The 18089-nt window shown below is 40.5% G+C and overlaps 2 protein-coding genes across 4 annotated transcripts; one reads left to right on the top strand and one right to left on the bottom strand.

The window, feature by feature from the left end:
- Window positions 1–479: 479 nt before the first annotated feature.
- Window positions 480–10788, bottom strand: rab3il1 (RAB3A interacting protein (rabin3)-like 1). Of its 2 annotated transcripts, XM_051380716.1 has the most exons (12): window positions 10662–10788; window positions 9630–9930; window positions 6197–6380; window positions 5976–6071; window positions 4583–4660; window positions 4109–4345; window positions 2888–3016; window positions 2700–2812; window positions 2450–2473; window positions 2021–2120; window positions 1855–1921; window positions 480–1762 (listed from the first exon to the last, which is right to left on the bottom strand). In XM_051380716.1, exons 2-12 carry the CDS (start codon window positions 9836–9838, stop codon window positions 1677–1679), a joined length of 1323 nt encoding a protein of 440 aa, XP_051236676.1. In that variant the 5' UTR covers window positions 9839–9930; window positions 10662–10788; the 3' UTR covers window positions 480–1676. The 2 variants fall into 2 exon arrangements, with proteins under 2 accessions (XP_051236676.1, XP_051236677.1); XM_051380717.1 differs by lacking the exon at window positions 2450–2473.
- Window positions 10789–10905: 117 nt separating this feature from the next.
- On the top strand, window positions 10906–17368 carry best1 (bestrophin 1). Of its 2 annotated transcripts, XM_051380695.1 has the most exons (10): window positions 10906–11345; window positions 11528–11826; window positions 13177–13271; window positions 13397–13630; window positions 14404–14558; window positions 14676–14753; window positions 15034–15186; window positions 15475–15555; window positions 15647–15798; window positions 15887–17368. In XM_051380695.1, exons 2-10 carry the CDS (start codon window positions 11675–11677, stop codon window positions 16962–16964), a joined length of 2178 nt encoding a protein of 725 aa, XP_051236655.1. In that variant the 5' UTR covers window positions 10906–11345; window positions 11528–11674; the 3' UTR covers window positions 16965–17368. The 2 variants fall into 2 exon arrangements, with proteins under 2 accessions (XP_051236655.1, XP_051236656.1); XM_051380696.1 differs by lacking the exon at window positions 14676–14753.
- Window positions 17369–18089: the final 721 nt, after the last annotated feature.

Here is an 18089-nt window from a genome sequence, read left to right as displayed (position 1 = left end):
CCAAAAACAGATTTTCATACGATAAAGCCCCTCTGAGCGGGATATGGTCTCAGTATCCCCGTTCCTGTTCACAAACCTGTTAGGAAACTCTGTGTGTGTGTGTGTGTGTGTGTGTGTGTGTGTGTGTGTGTGTGTGTGTGTGTGTGTGTGTGTGTGTGTGTGTGTGTGTGTGTGTGTGTGTGTGTGTGTGTGTGTGTGTGTGTGTGTGTGTGTGCGCGTGTTTGTTTGTGTTTTCTATCGGGGGAACCAGGCGGTTCCAGGCAGTGACCTTAATCTAAAGCCAAATCAGTGGCGTGCCCTGACTGAAATACGTTTCTGTGTCTGGTTGTAAAACAATTACAATGACGACTCATCATTCCCAAACTTCAGTCTAAACTTTACAAAAGGCCACAAAAGACCCGACATCAAAGTCAAACCAGCTAATCCATTTTATCAGATTCTGTTCAAACAAGATCTGTAAATCACACACAGTACAAAGGTTCTGCAATCAGGCTACAATGCCTCGTCTTTAATGGAGTGTTTACACTGGAAGACACCGTTGATTATCAGTACACTGAGGCTGGGAACCTCAAAGCCCTAATGATGGCTAATAAGCAGTTATTGCACTTTCTGACACAATATTCTTCATTTTGTTTTTTTACCTTCAAGAGACCGCTTTCTGTAAAACTTGGCCATTAATAATAATAAATCTATACTATGAGGTACAACCAATATACATTGCACAATATGGCTATGTACTGCATTCATGCATAGTCATTTATGGCTTTTACTGTATGTACATACTGTTCATTGCAAACGTGCAAACCTACAGTTGCAACAGTTGTGCATATTGCAATCACTTGTATTAAAGCTTGTTCATTTTCTGACTATATTGTAAAACTATGTTGATGTGTTATAACTAATTTATTACCAATATATCTGATTATTAAGTACAGGCCAGGCTAACATGTAGCTGTTTGTTACATTTCATTTATGTTTTTTATATGAGGCACCTACAACAGGTAGAGCAACAGTATTAAGGCCATGCTGAGACAAGAAGTCCTGGCTGTGTTGTTTCAGCCAATAACTCAAAGCAACTAAGAAACACTGTTTAGCATTATATTAATGTAAAAATAAAGAAAACAACCAAAATAACTGTTGGGTGAAACTAGAGGACTATTGTCAATCTCACATTAGACTACATTACAGTTGAATGTGTAATACTTGAGGTAAGAGACCAACTAAACTCTCAAAACTGCTTTCATCCTGCATTGCGCTCGTCTTTTCAACAGACCAACGCTTGAAAACTGATACATACAATCTATCGTATTAACGTGAGAGGTTGCATGTACTCCACCCGGGAGGTTCAGAAACAATTCTCCTCACCAGTGGAGAGAAATACTGGAGGCCTGCAGTATAACAGAAAAATATATTTTACACATCTCGCTCTTTGAAATTATTAGTTATTTTACTCCTATCTAGCTGTGCTGGTTTAAATCTTTGCCCTATTGCATAAAAGTGGCACATGAACAGTTGTTGCTTCCCTTGTTGATTGACCTCTGCTGCAGCACTAATGCTGTACAACCTCTGCTACAAAAACTGATCCAAGGTTTGTTACCACAGTTTAACCCTGATTACGACCTTGAATAATCCAGGTCCCGGGATCATGTTGTCCTGGTGTTTCAGTGGGCTGTCCTCTAGCCCTCGTCAGTGAGGTAGAAACCTAACTTTGCCACAGTCATCTCTCTGCGGAGACGCATCACCTCCCAGAACATCTGCTCCGCTGGACAAAGAGACGACAACAGATACGTCAGTTCAATAAAACTCTTGTTGGTGAAGCAGAAAAAACATTTCAATGTGTCCGTGTTAACTTACCATCGTGTCTCACCAGGCCCTGCTGGATGTAACGAATATAAGTAAAAAAATTGCAAACAGCCGTGATCTAGAGAGGTTAAATAAGGACACGGTCACATGTAGCAACAGTTCGCAGCAGTAACAGCAGTGTATCTAATGAAGGTTACAGATATACAGTCATAGGTACCCGTGCTCGGCTGGAAGGAGAGATGTAATAGTAGCTCCCTTTGTCACCCAGTTTAATGCGATGTCTGCAGAGGCGTGACATGCCACTTAATGCGCATTTTCTACAGGGAAAGATCAGCTGTCAGACAATTACAGCTACAAGACGTGGATAGTTATTGTCTTCGTCACAGCAAACATTATCAGTGAAACCTACATACTTTGAATAAAGGCTAAATAAGTGAGAACACAAAAGAGTGGTGCACAAGTGGAGAAAGTTAGTCACTGGAAGAGGAAAAGGTTTCATTAATATACACCCACACACATGCAGATCATTAATTTACACATTTGTTTACACATTTTCAGACATCAGGACAGGCAGACTTCATTTCATGCTACAGTAATTTGTGTTAGTGAAAAGCTGAACAGGTGATTGTTTCCTGAGGGGACTTACGTCTCTATTGCTGCCCTAAAGCCACTGGAAGAAAAAGATTTTTTAAATCAGACAGTGATTAGAAATGTGCCCGTTGATTAAAACCCCTCTCAGATACGTGGTAAAGACAGAGAAAACCTTCAGCTATGACCATTAATTAGAGAATACAAAACCAAAGAGTGGATTTTCAGTGTTGACTTAGCCATTGTTTAGCAGTGAATGGTGAAAGAAAGGACAGGATAATGGTTCATATGTAGATGTGACAACTCACTTAGGGCCGCCACACTCTATAGCTGAGGCTTTAACCATCGGCAGCGCTGACATGGCCACAGGCTCCACAGTCAAAGAGTTGTTTTCCACGGCACTCTGCACCAGCTGCGACAGCTGTGGAGAACAATCAATAATGTTAACTTCAAACACTGAACTATAACACATGCAGGGGTGTAGTGAGATTTTGACCTCAGATCTCGTGAAGGAGAGGCAGGGTCCGATGTCTTCTCTGTAGATGCGACTCAGGAAGGCAGAGGAGCGCTCGAGACTCGGATTTTCCTTCCACATCAAAAACTCTGCATAGAGAACGGAGTCCATCTGCAAGAAGAAAACGATCCATCACAAACTATTTGACCGCCCCTAATGTGTCAATATCTACACCCCCTGATTCTTCTTAATCCTGTTATATTACAGAAGCTTGCATGTGACGAGATAAAATCACACAGTGAGACAGGTAAACTGGCTGATAAGAAGACAGATCCAATAGTTATTTGCTTTTTAGCTTGATATTGAGGGGTTTTAACTACCTGTAACAGCTGAAAACTCTTGTGACAGGACAGCCAGAGCACCTTTTATTACTGGTATTGATCAATAAACCTATAATTATCATCTGACAAAATGTTAGCTATTTTGAAATATCTGCCCTCACCACTCGTTGCATACGTTGAAAACAAAAACACAACTTTAAAACATGCAGTTATAGAACAAAAAGCGTTCTATAGTCATGCTATGAGCTCTCTGAGGCTTTACTTACGACTGGAGCTAAATGCTAACATCAGCATCCTCACAACAACAATGCAAACATACTAACATTCACCAGCTTTAATGTTTACCATGTGCACTGTCCTATGTTACCATGCAAACATTTGCTAATTAGCAATAAAAACAAAATACAGCTGAGGCTGATGGGAATTAGTCTTTCAGGTATTAAAATGATAAGACCCTCAAACTGCACACCGTCGTTCTGTTATCGTCCTTTATTAACTCAGAGGAATAACTTTCTCATTGTCCCATTAAAGCACACACTTATAGAGCACAGATCCATCTGCCAGCAGCTAAATCTGAAAGACTTATCAGGCCTGGTTGAAAGGATGCAGTTACCTGTCTGCCGTCAGTGCCTTGCCCCTGCTCCTGCCAGTAAGGGTCAAAGGTCACACTGACAGACTGGCCAGGGACCAGACAGAGTATCAGAGAGAGGAGAGCAGGAACAGCAGGCTGAGAGAGGAAGAGACACCAGGGACAGAGAGCAAGATCAACAAGTCAGGGAGAGGTTAGTGCTGAGAGAAAAGAAGAAGCAAAGAGAACTTGACTCAAGGCAAGAGATTCGAGTGACAGGAAACAGGAATAAAGGGTTGCGGAAACATACTTTAAGAAGAAGAGAGGCAAGTGTATAAACTTCATCCAGTTTACCTCTCTGTCCTCTTTGGCCACAGGCTGAACAGACACTGAGGAGGGTTCTGGTTTTCCAAGCGAGGATGGAAAGGCACCGCTCGCACTCTTGTTGCGGATGTGGCCCCCGACATGTTTGTATGCTCCTCTGGTTCCTGAAGACTGCAGCTGTGGATGCAACTGCCGGTTTGGTGAAGAAGGTGTTGATGTCAACACCAGAGCCTTGAGCGCCGTCACCTCCGCTTGTAGAACGTCAATCTGGGAGCCCGACACAGAAAGGAAAAAGAGAGTGTGATGAGTCTGATGTCTGATGATCGGCGGGAAATCAATAACTTTGACAAAATGCTATTTTTATCTGTTTATAGTTCAAATCAACAATTTTAAATAGAGGCCCATTTTAAAGACAAATCAGTGCAATTCAAAAATAGTTCAGGTGCTATGAAGGGTCATTACAATCATCCACTGAAACACAGAGGAACAACTTCACACACACACCTTTCCCTGAGCCTCCTTCAGTTGTTTCTCTGCTGCTGCTTGTTTGACGTTAGCTTCATGCACCATCTTGTGAGCTTCCTGTCGTCATAAAGATTGAAACAATAGCACAAGGTTAAAACACTCTGAAGTATCCGCTGTCAATCCAAACTGTGGATCAGAGGTTGTTCCTGATTATTCAATAACAGTGAAAGGTGAATCTGGGACAACAAAACAAGCTGTAAACATGTGAAAAATGTCACTCTATGAAGTTGTTATGGTGAATGTTAGCAACAAATGAACTATTTATATATCCAGCAGACAGAGCAACATTCACTCAATTTAATTAGTCTCTACCAATTAATGAGGGAATTAAAAATTAACTCTTAAGCTGCTAAATGCTCCACTTCCATGTTTACCAGCTAGTTGCTAACTGTGCTTGTTTGGTGCTGGACAGGTAGCAGGTTTATCAGAACTTTAAGGTTGGAGAGAACCACAGAGCTTGTGGGCCAAACAGAACTAATCAATCTGCTGATTAATCAGTTAGCTTACTTATAGATTAGTATTAGGATCGATTAATCGTTGTTCAAAGCTAATTCAGTCATTTTTTCATATCCTACAAGACATCTTCCTCCTCCTTTATGTTGACACACACCCCTATCTATCTACATCAGTTGAGCTTTGGTGGAACAGGTGAACAGTTTTATGTTCTTGAGAATCAACATCACAGAGAACCTGTTACTTACGTCTCCACCTGGGTTTAGAAAGCTCAGAAACGACTGTATTTCTGAAGGAAACTTTAAAAAGCAAAAGTCATGTGTCAAGTTCCTGTTAACTTTTACAGAGGAGTGATTGAAAGCATCCTGAATGGCAACATAAACAGATACAGGATATGTACAGCCCAGGACAAGAGGACGCTGCAGCGAGTGATTAAAACCGCCCACATATATATTTATATGGTTTTTTATCTCCTCTTCTTCCTCTATCGTTTTCTTTTTGTGTGACTTTTCTTGGGTTCTGCCGCAAACTTGCCAAGCAAGCAGAAGTCAACTATGAAAGCAGAGTGATGCCAGTCAGAGTGGGTATTGCTCTCCAATGCTCACTAAGCAGAAAGTCTCTCGCCCATAGTGGCTGCTTTGTGGCCATCGCCCCACATGGAGGCATAAAATAGCACGACTGCAGCTCTGGGGCCAGAAAACCAAAACAATGAGCTACAAAAGGGCTAAAACTCTCAGTAGAGCTAAAGAATATTCAAGCTGACGGTTGTCCAGTGAACCCTCACCTCAAAACATCTGTGGTTTCCCTATAGTAAAGTTAAACTTGCAGTGATGAATCACATCACCGTCCTCATCATCAGGGTTTAAGATAAGTGTCTAAATCACAGTGCACTCAGCAGAGAGCGATCATTACTGCTAACCTCAAACAGACTGGCAGTCAGCTCCTCCAGCTCCTGCTCCAGCTGATTCCTGACCTGCGACAGACGCTCGCACTCCTTGTCCTTTAGTTTCAGTTCCTGAGATGCGTAAGAGAAAATGTCACAACCACATTTTTCGAGGAAGAACATTTGCATTGTCGACTTTTTTTCTCTTCAGGTCACACAAAGCTTTGCGTGTGTCAGCATAAAGTAGGTTACAACACCTTCTTTGCAGCGTCCAGCTGTTCCCTAAGGATCTCTGACCCCTTTTCTCTGATTTCTTTTTCTTTGATCTCCAGCGATGAGCTACGGAGCCGGGAGAGGTCGCCATGGCCCCTGCCAGAGGGGGGCCCAGCCTGGCCTCCTCCCTCCACTCTGGACTCTGGCTCTGGATCCAGATCTACCAACCTTCACACAAGCAGAAATACAATCAGTGTTGTTAGTGAGGGGACATCAATATTTTATGTCCACTGGGCTGCTATAAAGACAGTTTAGGATATGGGTATTATTTAATGATAATGATTAACCCACAGTTTGCCTGTCCTGACTTGTTTGCTTCAAGTTCTACGTACAGAACGTCGTCATGTGTTTTGATTGTAATGGCTGCAGATATAAACTAGATTTAAAATAACTCTGGTACATTAAACTGCAATAAAACCATTTTAATTTAATTTTAATTTATTTTCATGCTGAGGATTCACAAATGGATACACAGCAAGTGAACCTTATGAGGAGCATGAAACCACTATTTAATCATAATCCAATATTAATATACGTATATGTAAGTTGTTTATTAGACCGACCTAGAACTAAAACTTATACATCATACCATCATTAGGATTATTGTTCTCTAGAGACATTTGTGTATCATCATTTTAGACAGCAATCATTTAGACAGATGACCTTTTTAGACTGTAATCCATTACAGTTACATACAAAAAGACAGAAAAAAAGGTTTTATTTATTACTCATTACTCTTTTCAGAAGTAATATTACTTTACTTATTACTCCCTGCCAACAGTAATTAGTAACACTACTATTTATATTACTTTTCTGCTGCTCTGCACAAAACTGGTAATTGTGTCCTTTCTCCCCAAAAGTCAGACTTTTGTTCAAATCAAAATGTTTATTAAAATCAAAGTAATAATTAATATTTTAAGTCATCTTCCAATCCAAGGTGTGTTTGGATCTTTTGATTTCGAATCAATAGGAGGTGACAACACAAGTAATGTTGTAACCAGTGTTGGCCAGTGACTCAATACTATCAATAATATTACAGCAAAAATATTACTTTCCCTAGTAACCATTAGTGTAACTAATTACTAATATATTTCAGTAATAATATTAAAGTTATCCCCCTTAGATACATTTTTGTAATCATGGAGGAAACTCGGTTTTAAAATAAAACCACTTATATTCAGTGGCTGGAAATATTCACATTACTTTAATTTTAACAAACAAAACTAGATTTTAATCGTCATAAGTCTCAAATTTGGGGAGAAGGGACACAATTACCAATTTTATAGGAAAAGTAACAGAACTAATAGTGTAACTAATTACTTTTGGCAAGGAGTAATAAGTAATAACATTAATTTTGAAAAGATCAATGAGTAATTAACATTTTTTAATAGTAACTAGCCCCTAACACTGGTTGTAACTAATTAATTTTAACTGTACAATTATTACTGCAGTGTAATTAATTACACTAACTAGTTACTGGGTAAAGTAATTACATTACTAGTAAGTTAACGAGTTACTGCCCAACACTAACAGTGTTAACTGACCTCTGGAGGACCGCGGACCACAGTTTTAAAACCCTCTGCTACTATATTATATATTATATATTATATATTTAATTGTCATTCAGTGTTTTCACTTCAAGCTTTAAAGCAGCGAACAACTTTTAGCCACAACCAGCTAACAGATAGCAACCAGTTAGCTAACGTTACAACTTTTTTGTTTAATACGAGGAGGTCTCCCCTCAGTGTCCGCCCTTACCCTGTCAGTGCCCAGGACCGCAGATAGACCTCCCGCCCTGTCTGAGTATCTCTCCTCTCCTGTGTCCTTCAGCTGCTGTTGTTGTTGTTGTTGTTGTTGTTGTTGTTGTTTGTAAAGTAACAAATACAGTACACACTGGGCTAACGTTAGCTGCTTCCAGCCGTTTTAAATCACAGCGGAGGAATGCGGACGCTGACGTAGCCAACCGACAGCAGCCGTTAACAGCAACAGTCACAGCCGTTTGACGTTAACGCTGCGGACCACGAACCATCAGCTTTAAAGTGTAACGACGACCTGGTTGTGTACTTTTTCCAGCGGTAATCTTTCCCTGTGTGTCCCCTCGCCGACGTGCTCCTGATTTCCAGGCGAGAAAAAACGAGTGTGTGTGTGTGTCTGCCTCTTTCTCTCACGGGTCACATGACAGCGCATCCACTCCCAACGCCCCACTGTCCGGAGCCAGCAGCACACCTCCACAGGCAGGACACCACCAGGAGTGTATCCGATTACTTCACTACTGCAGTGTGTATCTGAATACTTTACTACTGCAGTGTGTATCTGAATACTTTACTACTGCAGTGTGTATCTGAATACTTTACTACTGCAGTGTGTATCTGAATACTTTACTACTGCAGTATGTATCTGAATCTTTACTACTGCGTATGTATCCGTTTCACTACTGCAAGTACTTTTATGTGTATCTGAATACTTCACTACTGCAGTGTGTATCTGAATACTTTACTACTGCAGTATGTATCCGATTACTTCACTACTGCAGTGTGTATCTGATTACTTCACTACTGCAGTGTGTATCTGAATACTTCACTACTGCAGTGTGTATCTGAATACTTCACTACTGCAGTATGTATCTGATTACTTCACTACTGCAGTATGTATCCGATTACTTCACTACTGCAGTATGTATCTGAATACTTCACTACTGTAACATGAATCCGATTACTTTACTACTGCAGTATGTATCTGAATACTTTACTACTGCAGTATGTATCCGATTACTTCACTACTGCAGTATGTATCTGAATACTTTACTACTGCAGTATGTATCCGATTACTTCACTACTGCAGTATGTATCTGATTACTTCACTACTGTAGTACGAATCTGAATATTTCACTACTGTAGCCTGTATCCGATTACTTCACTACTGTAGCATGTATCTGAAAACTTTAATGTCATTCCTTCCTCTTTCTTCTGTCTACTGATCTCAAACTACCAGACTGGGTTATCTCCATCCCTCCATCCCTACGGCACAATGTCATAAATATTGTTCTAGTTGTTTTATATCAATTTAAACTATCCCTTTGTATACTATGACAATAAAAATGCAATTCTATGTTTTTTAAATGTATTTAGTTTGGTGCAAAATAATGGCAAAGGTCAAAGGTGTCTTCACATGTGTGCAAACGGTTGATAAGAAGCAGATTTTATTTGTTGTTTGGCTGCCAACAACAATAATAATATTGTGTCTGTTGTTAGATAATTGTGCAGAATGAATTGGTGGTACCAATATGGTAGAGAAAAATAAAGTCATTATTTTAATTATTTTAAAGAAATTCCTTAATAGTAACTAACACTAAACTTTGATAAAAGCCTTAAAAATCATCCTTTTAGCCACACAGGTGAGAGCTTTCTTGCCACTTACCGTCCAACAACACAGCCTTCCTCCTCAGTTTTCCTGCTGGACTTGTGTCTGGCTCCCAGGACGTCAGGTGTGCCGAAAAAGACCGCGGATGAATATACTGCTATTCCAGATCTCCCTGCTTTGAGGACTTCATATCCTGGGCTAGTTGCTGTTGAAGACGGCGGAGAAGATGAAATCCGGACGCTGTGAATTCCCTCAAAAGCATCCATATCTCTTCTCTCAGGCAGGGCAGACACTCATCACAAACTATGTCTTTTAATGCTTTTAGTGATCTATAATGATCCTGATGGGTGTCAAGCACCTAAAATGCAGAAAAGCAAACCTTAGATACTGCAACTTAATGATATGTAGCCACAGTGCAGACAGCAGAGTTAGACAGGGGAGAGGGTTAGGTGAGGTTATGTGAACAGATTAGGAGAGCACATATACTTTTATTTTGAAATAAATTAATACAATACAAATCATCTTGGATTTACAGTCCAAGAGATTATAAGTAGAGCATTAGTTGTCGTTCTATTTACATTTACATGTTTTTGGAAGCTTTTATTCGCTGCTACTGGAAAATGCATAATGATTGATAGGTTTATAAGAAACTGACCAAACCAGAACGAAGTGGAGGAGCAGCCACTAATCACAGACTTCAAAAGTTTCTTAAATATCACAATTGCACTTAAAAACATTCTGGTGGACTCACCTGGACCCCTCCAATGTCTTTATCATGGTTACTCCTTTGTTAAAATCACATGAAAACTAAACAAACCCTCACATTTAAAGTCTTTAAGTAGCCAGTGGACGAGCGTGTGTGTTAAAAAAATTTGTTTAAACTATTAACTTTCACACTTGTTCCCTCTCTGAATACTGCAGAGAAGTCTGACACTTTTCTCTGCAGGCTGTCATACTAAAGGAATTTGTTTCTTTCAGATATCCAGTGTAAACACAACTTCAGCTTAAGTTAAGAAACAGTATCATGCATCACACACATGGCAGACATACACACACCTACAATGAAAACAATACACAGAATAAACTCACCAAAGTGTTTAAAACTGATCCCCAGCTGTTGCCTGTGCATCAAAAATCTGCAAAAAAAAAAAGAGCTGAAATTGTGCTTCGATAATCTGAAGCTTGAGAGTTCAGCAGGTTGTCTGCACTTCGCCCTGCTGTGGGTCTCCTGGTTAGACAGGAAGGGTTAATCACTAACACCTTCTGGGCTGGAGCCCAGCTGTACACATTTCTTCCAGCAGAGGGCGGTGACACACAGTCTCACCTGATCAGGAGTTTTCCATGAGCAAACACTGACTGATGCTTCAAATGGAAAATACTCAAATTCTGCCTTGTGAAGTTTACTGAATATCAGAGATGAGAATATGTTCAAAGGTGTGTTTGTGGTTCAGCAAAATACAGAGAAATGTGTTAAACTTTGAAGAAAATTAATGCTGGTTTCACAGAGTCATGTTTCCAAAACTCTAAACACAACAACTCAGCTCGCTCACGCCTTTAACCAACCTATTTGTGGCAGTGTGGGTGCTTCAGATTAACAGGACCCGGCCTCACAATGCAGCTTTGTTACTGAAACAGATTAACACATCAAGTGACCGGAGGTGTAGGAGTCCCCTTGCTCTCTTTTTCTTTCCCTGCTTCCCTTTCTTCAACATTCTCCACCACACATCTCGAGCCACGGCGGTGTAAGATGGCCAGGCGTTTTCACATTGTGTGGTAAGTAACTGCAACTTCACAGCCTTTGTGTTTCAGTCAGTAAAACTGACCTTTTGGGCCCCTCACATGTATGTATCAGCCTGTTGGAGCACTGCAGATGTAGAGGTGTGTTTCTATTTTAAATGATTGTATAAGTGTGTAGGATCAACTAACTGCTGTTCTGTCTTACTTTATCATTTCAGATATATGTGACCAAATTGGCCTTATGAGATCCACATTGGTCGCTGACGCCGAGTTCAGACGAAGCACGGAGAACAACAACACCACCACACTGGTTTCCTTCATGTCACGTCACAGTCAACCAGCAAGTTGGCCAGCAAGCAGCAGCAATGACAGTAACATACTCTCGCAGGGTTGCTGATGCGGGTCTGGGGACCTTCTTTAATCTGCTTCTGCGATGGAAGGGCAGCATCTATAAACTGCTCTACAGAGAGCTCATCATCTTCACTCTGCTCTACTACTTCTTCAGTATTGTTTACAGGTACTCTCTTAACACTGAAACTCTGTTAGTAATCGTCCTCCAGTCGGTGGAGAGAGGGATATTTAAGGGTTGTCTGATAAAGATATTTATTTAGGATATTATTGAAGACTAAGAAGGACGTATAGTTGAAAAACAAACGTCTCAGTGCTCTCTGGTGGAGAAATTATGTAATAGAGACACTGTCTCTAAGTGATCTCAAACATTTCTTTGGCATTTAAACAGATACTGAATATCTTTGATAAGCAAGTATCAGCTGGGCCCCGATCAATTTATCAGCTCTATTGGTGAGATTATTTGTTTTTGCTCAACAAATGTAGGAAGATTTAGAGTTGGACTCTGGGGGCCACAGGAGGTCTTAGAGGGACCTTACATACTTTATTGACCTTTCCTTTTCTCTCCTAGAAGTCTTCCAATCTCAAGATAACTCTAAAAACAAACTCTCCATCACTGTTTCAATACACCAAGCGCTGTTACCTATACACAAGATAAAGTAAAATTTACTTAAGGTGAATTCTTGAATGGGGGCCATTACAGTATGTATGGGTCCTTCACACTTCTTCTGACATTTATGAACACAGGTTTAGTTAGTTATCTTCGTACAGCATCATATTGCTGCCACTATGACAGAAGAAACATTGTCTCATTATAACAAGAACATCATTTTAATAATATTCTTCACGCTATAATAAGATATTTTTCATATTAAAGTAACTTTTATCAATATTTCAAGATATCAAATTATTCTGTGTTATTAATTATTTTCCCATTTTAACAACATATGGAAGTTTGTTGTTATAACAGCTGTATGTTATTGGGGGCTGACACTGGGTGCCTGGGGGGCCTCAGAAAATGTGAAAAAATGTGTCACAAAATTGAAAACATTTTTTTTTTTTTTACATGTGCTGCACTATTGTCAGTGGGTTTTTAAGGACTTTTTGCCAAAAGGAAACGTTTGGGAACCCCTGTGTTATAACAAGAAAATGATCTTGTTTTGATGAGATAAGTTGAGCAATCAGGGTTTCTTGTTATAGAGATATAAGCTGATTTTGTGTAATAACAGGAAAAGTTTAGTGATACATTTTCATGTAAAAACTGAATAAATTGGTATATTGTAAAAATATATATATATATAATATAATAACATGAAAAATATCTCAAACGCGAAACATTAAAAGCATCTTGTTATAACAAGAAACTCTTCATGTTATAACTGAATATATATATAATATTTTTAGTCACAGTGGGGTCAATATGCTGCCATATCTTCTAAAGTAAAGGTTAAACATTAAACCAGTGTGGAGCAGGTTGTGTTTTAGTTTTAATGGCCTCAATAGATGTTTCCTTCACTAGGTTTGTGTTAAATGATGACCAGAAGAGGCTGTTTGAGAAGCTGTCATTATACTGTGACCGCTATGCAGAGCTCATCCCTGTGTCGTTTGTGCTGGGTGAGTGGAGACAGATTATTATAGATTTACATACCTCTAAATCTCAATCTTAGACCATGTTCCTGGAAAACATCACAAGAAATTGGCATCTAATTCTTCATTTGTTCTTTTGTTGTTGTTGCCAGGTTTCTATGTCACCTTGGTCGTGTCCCGTTGGTGGGGCCAGTTTGAGAACTTCCCCTGGCCGGACCGCCTGGCAGCATTAGTGGGTGGTCACGTCCGTGGAGCTGACGATCCCTCCAGGCTGACCCGGCGAACTCTGATGCGATACGCCAACCTCTCTGGTGTGCTCATCTACCGCTCTGTCAGCACTGCCGTCTACAAGAGGTTTCCCACCATGGAGCATCTGGTGCAGGCAGGTACGATGCTGCCAGTCTCATCACATACAGCACAGTCACATCCAAAGCTGCTGGCTCTGTTTGTGCACTTTGTAAAAGTCCTGAAGAAACTGTGAAATAGTTGTTTTGGACCAGCAAGTTCAGGCGCAACAAACATTTTAAATTAGTGGTTGCTGACCTGGGGGTCACCAAAGCTTCACAGGGGGTCGCGAGGCCTTCTTGATTTTAAGGGGTGTAAGAAAACTAATGTTCAAAGTAGGCCTTTATCTCAGCATTTCGTTCATTTCTGTGAAAAAAAAAATTAAATTAATTAAATTGTTATTTTTAAAGTTTTGATATCATTTAAGATCTCACTATGCTAAACAGCCTCATCCTTCATTAGAAAAGGACGCAGTTAAAACAACCAAAGAGCTAATCGAACAATGATAAGGAAACAATTAATTTGTCAAAAAGGAGACCTATTAGGTTTTATTGTTAAAAATAAAAAATAAACATAATACAGACAGAGAATTGTATAAAAAGTACCCTAAAAAATCAGGAAAACTCATCTCTGATGCAATATTTATCAATCCGCTCAAAATTCATAGCTCGTTTTACCCAGACATACTGTGTTCACTATTTGGGTGAATTGTACCATTATAATGATTATTGTCATTGTTATGTATTATATATAACATGAAATGTCCATAAAATATATCACTCAGTCAGGGGTTGTCAGTTTACTCACTGATGGTCTTTAATGCTTCCTCTCTTTGTATCATTTTGGCTGCTTTCACTTCTGTGTTATCTCTCAGGTTTGATGACGTCGGAGGAGCTGAGGCGCCTTGAGGACTTGCCCTCTCCTCACAACAAGTTCTGGGTTCCCTGCATGTGGTTCGTCAGCCTGGCTCTGAGGGCTCGAACCGAGGGTCGCATCAACAACGACGTGGCACTCACGGCCATTCTCACTGTAGGTCTTCATGTGTTATCTAAGAGCCTGAATATCTGCGCTTTCTGTGGCAATTTTAGTTCTAAAATGTTTGTTTTTTAATTGGTTTTGACTGTCCTGCTTTTCTTCTCTGTTCAGGAGTTGAATAGTTTACGGGCAAAGTGTATGAAGCTGTACGGTTATGACTGGATCAGCCTGCCTCTTGTCTATACTCAGGTTTTGTTGATACACTGTGCTGGAGTGATGCTTTGGCAGTAGAACAAATTTAATAGCTTCATTAAGTTATCAATGTGCAATGATTAGGTGTCAAATAAAATAAATGAAACTGCTGATGAGAGCTGAGCTAACGTCGATAAATAATGTGATTTTGTGTGTTACACTAATCATCATGTACTTTAAACAATTAACTCAAAATCAGACCAAGCAAATAAATGTTTTTTTATCGTAGAGGAAATTGTGAAACACTTTCCAGACTTGACTAATCTTTCTTAATTAGGTGGTGACAGTGGCGGTCTACAGCTTCTTCCTGGCTTGTCTGATCGGTCGTCAGTTCTTGGATCCAGCTCAGGGTTACCCAGGTCACGATCTGGACTTCTACCTGCCTGTTTTCACCCTGTTGCAGTTTTTCTTCTATGTTGGTTGGCTGAAGGTGAGGAACCGCAGATTAAAGGTCCAGTGTGTAACATTAAGGAAGTTGCCTTCATGTGTTCATGTTTTTTTGCATGTTTCACAGCCACTGTAGTTTCTCCTTCGTGCTTCGAAGGGGAGGGTGAAGCGACGGTGTTGCGATCTGAAACTACATACTAGACACCACGAAATCCTTCACTCTGGACCTTTAATTTCATGATCAAGTCGCACTGATGCTGCTCAAGAAATGTTATCAATTGGTCCATTTCTGAGCTGTAACGGTGGTGGTCTTTTCTGTTCATGGTCTCAGGTTGCTGAACAACTCATAAATCCTTTTGGTGAAGATGATGACGACTTTGAAACCAACTGGCTTGTTGATCGCAACTTACAGGTTTGGATTCATAACCAAACTATTTGCCACTTTTTCATCAACCGCAGAGGCTGTGTTGTTTCTACTTCCTGTGGTTTCTGTTGTCTCCCAGGTGTCCTTGTTGTCTGTGGATGAGATGTACGACAACCTGCCGCTGGTTGAGAGGGATATGTACTGGAATGAGTCTGAACCTCAACCTCCCTACACTACTGCCAGCGCCGAACATCGCAAACCCTCCTTCATGGGCTCAGCTCTGGATATCAGGTTCAGTAATATGTTTATTTTCTGGCAGACAATTGTTAAATATTCAATATGCTAACCGTCAAATAACCATTTATCTAATCTAATTTAGTGTTCCCAAGGAGGAGATGGAGTTTCAGTCCAATCTGGAGCAGATCAAAGAACATGAGGAAGCCAACTACTCTACTCCGCTTCTGGGAGGCCTGGGTCGTCTTCTCGGTGTCCAATCCCCTAACTTTCCTCGCTCCTCCCGGGTCTCTCTGCTGCGCCGCCGCCCTGGAGCTCCACTAAGCCGCTTCCCTCTGTACCTGCACCCAGAGGCACCATCAACTCCGAGTCAAGCCCGTCAGCCTTTGAATCATGAGCGAGATCCGGACTATGCTTTCTCCAACATGCCCTTGTATGAGAGACCAGGTTTCTACAGCTGCCCACAAACACCCATCCACTGCGTGCCCCCTGCGGTGCCCCGTCCTCGACCTGCCCGGCGAAATCAGAACGAGTGGGACCGCAGCTGCAGCTCCCTCGCTCCTCCAACGGTGGGCTCGCAGTTGCTGCCTCCTGACACTCCCAACCACATCCCCCCACCGCCGTCCTCTGCATTCCCCTGGCTGTGTGAGGAAGGCGAGGTGCCAAGTGCCCCTACCTTCTCCTTCCCCGACCCTCCACCTGAACTCTGTCCAATATCTAAACTCAGACCCGGACAAGGCCTTCTGTCTCGCCGCCCTCTGCCTCCCCGCCTTACTCTAGACACCCTCCCCTCAGCTGAAAGTCAACCCGGACCCCTAAGTGCCCGCGCGGCAGGAAGTGGAGGAGAAAGGGTGTTTTCGTTCACTCCTCCCTCTCGCACAGTGGCAGCAAATCCCGGTAATCCCAACAGCAGCTCTACCAGCATTAATGCAACAAGCACCAACAGCGCTGTCACGACGGGAAGCCTCTGCAACAGTTCAAGTCACACTAATTGTAGTAACCATGGGAACTTCAATGCCAACATGAGGGCGAGCAACGGGGGCACCAACGGCGGGCTGAGCAATAACATGAACACAGTTTCCACTTCAGCGTCACCGCAGCAAGAAACTAATCAGCAACACTCACCCAATGATTCAGGAATCTCATTGGCTGAGGGGGACCTGCTTGGCGTTTTGGTGGACGGTGGCGTGAACAAGGCCGCAGGAGGGAGGGAGCAGGACTGAGAGAAGGAGGTTGTGACTGACTGTTTTTTTTTTTTTTTTTATCACGTGGCATTTAAAATATTTCACACAAACAGGGACGGATCTACGTAACATCTGAAGGGGCACCTGGAGCCCGCCGCACGGCTGAAAAGTATTTGTTGCAAACACCGAGTTAATCTCTACTTCCTGATTAGCTCTTATAGAACAATTAACCTACTTGTAATGCTTAAAGCATCTTATGAGATTTAACCGTCAACATGTGAAGTAAAAATAAGAAACACTTTCCAGTTTCCTCTGAAAGTCAGCAACAACAAGCCAAAATGTGTATATTCTAAACGAACTTAGTTCCCATCAGTGTACTCTTTATATCAAACATCAGTATCATGGTTCTTTTGTCATTTTTTTCAATAAAAAAACTAAACCTATTATTTATTACCGTTTTATTTTATTATGCAAGGATACTGTATATAAAATTCAACTTAAATTCACAACTACAAATGTTTATGTCATATTTATTATATAAAGCAACTGCAGAGGAAAAATGAGTGTCATTGATATTGTATTTTAATTATGAATAATTGTTGTTGAATATATAATTGAATGTGAGATTCACCCGTTTCAAATTAAATAATTAAAGTGACAAACATTAGTTTAATAGTTCAATTGTAATTAAAAGGTGCAAATTAACTTTAATTGGACTGTCATTAAATTGTGGATTAATCTAATTACTAAATGAGTTTATCAGTTCAGTAACAGAATTAGCTGCAGCTGTCATGGACAGGTACTAAAAAGATGGCTGGCTTCAAAACCTGTGTACAAACAAATATATATAATATATATATAATGCAGAATCAGGAGACAAATGTAGACTGTATGTGAGAGAAGTGGAATGCAATATCATAATAGTAAAAGAAATAAAGTAAACATTTTAAATTATTTTGCAAATCCATTTGAAAATGTTTATAATATATAAAGATATTAGAAACTGAATTATACTTTTCCATATGATTGTAAGTTATATTTTAAAAGCATTTAAAGTTACTGTAGGTAATGTACTTCAGAAGCACTTCTTGTTATATTTATTTAATTTACATCCCAACTGCAATCAACAAATCAAATTCTCCGGGGGGAAAAAGTAATAAATTA

This window comes from Dicentrarchus labrax, unplaced genomic scaffold (genome assembly GCF_905237075.1).
Source record: "Dicentrarchus labrax unplaced genomic scaffold, dlabrax2021, whole genome shotgun sequence".
NCBI classification, from domain to species: domain Eukaryota; kingdom Metazoa; phylum Chordata; class Actinopteri; family Moronidae; genus Dicentrarchus; species Dicentrarchus labrax.
This window is presented reverse-complemented; position numbering and strand designations above follow the sequence as displayed.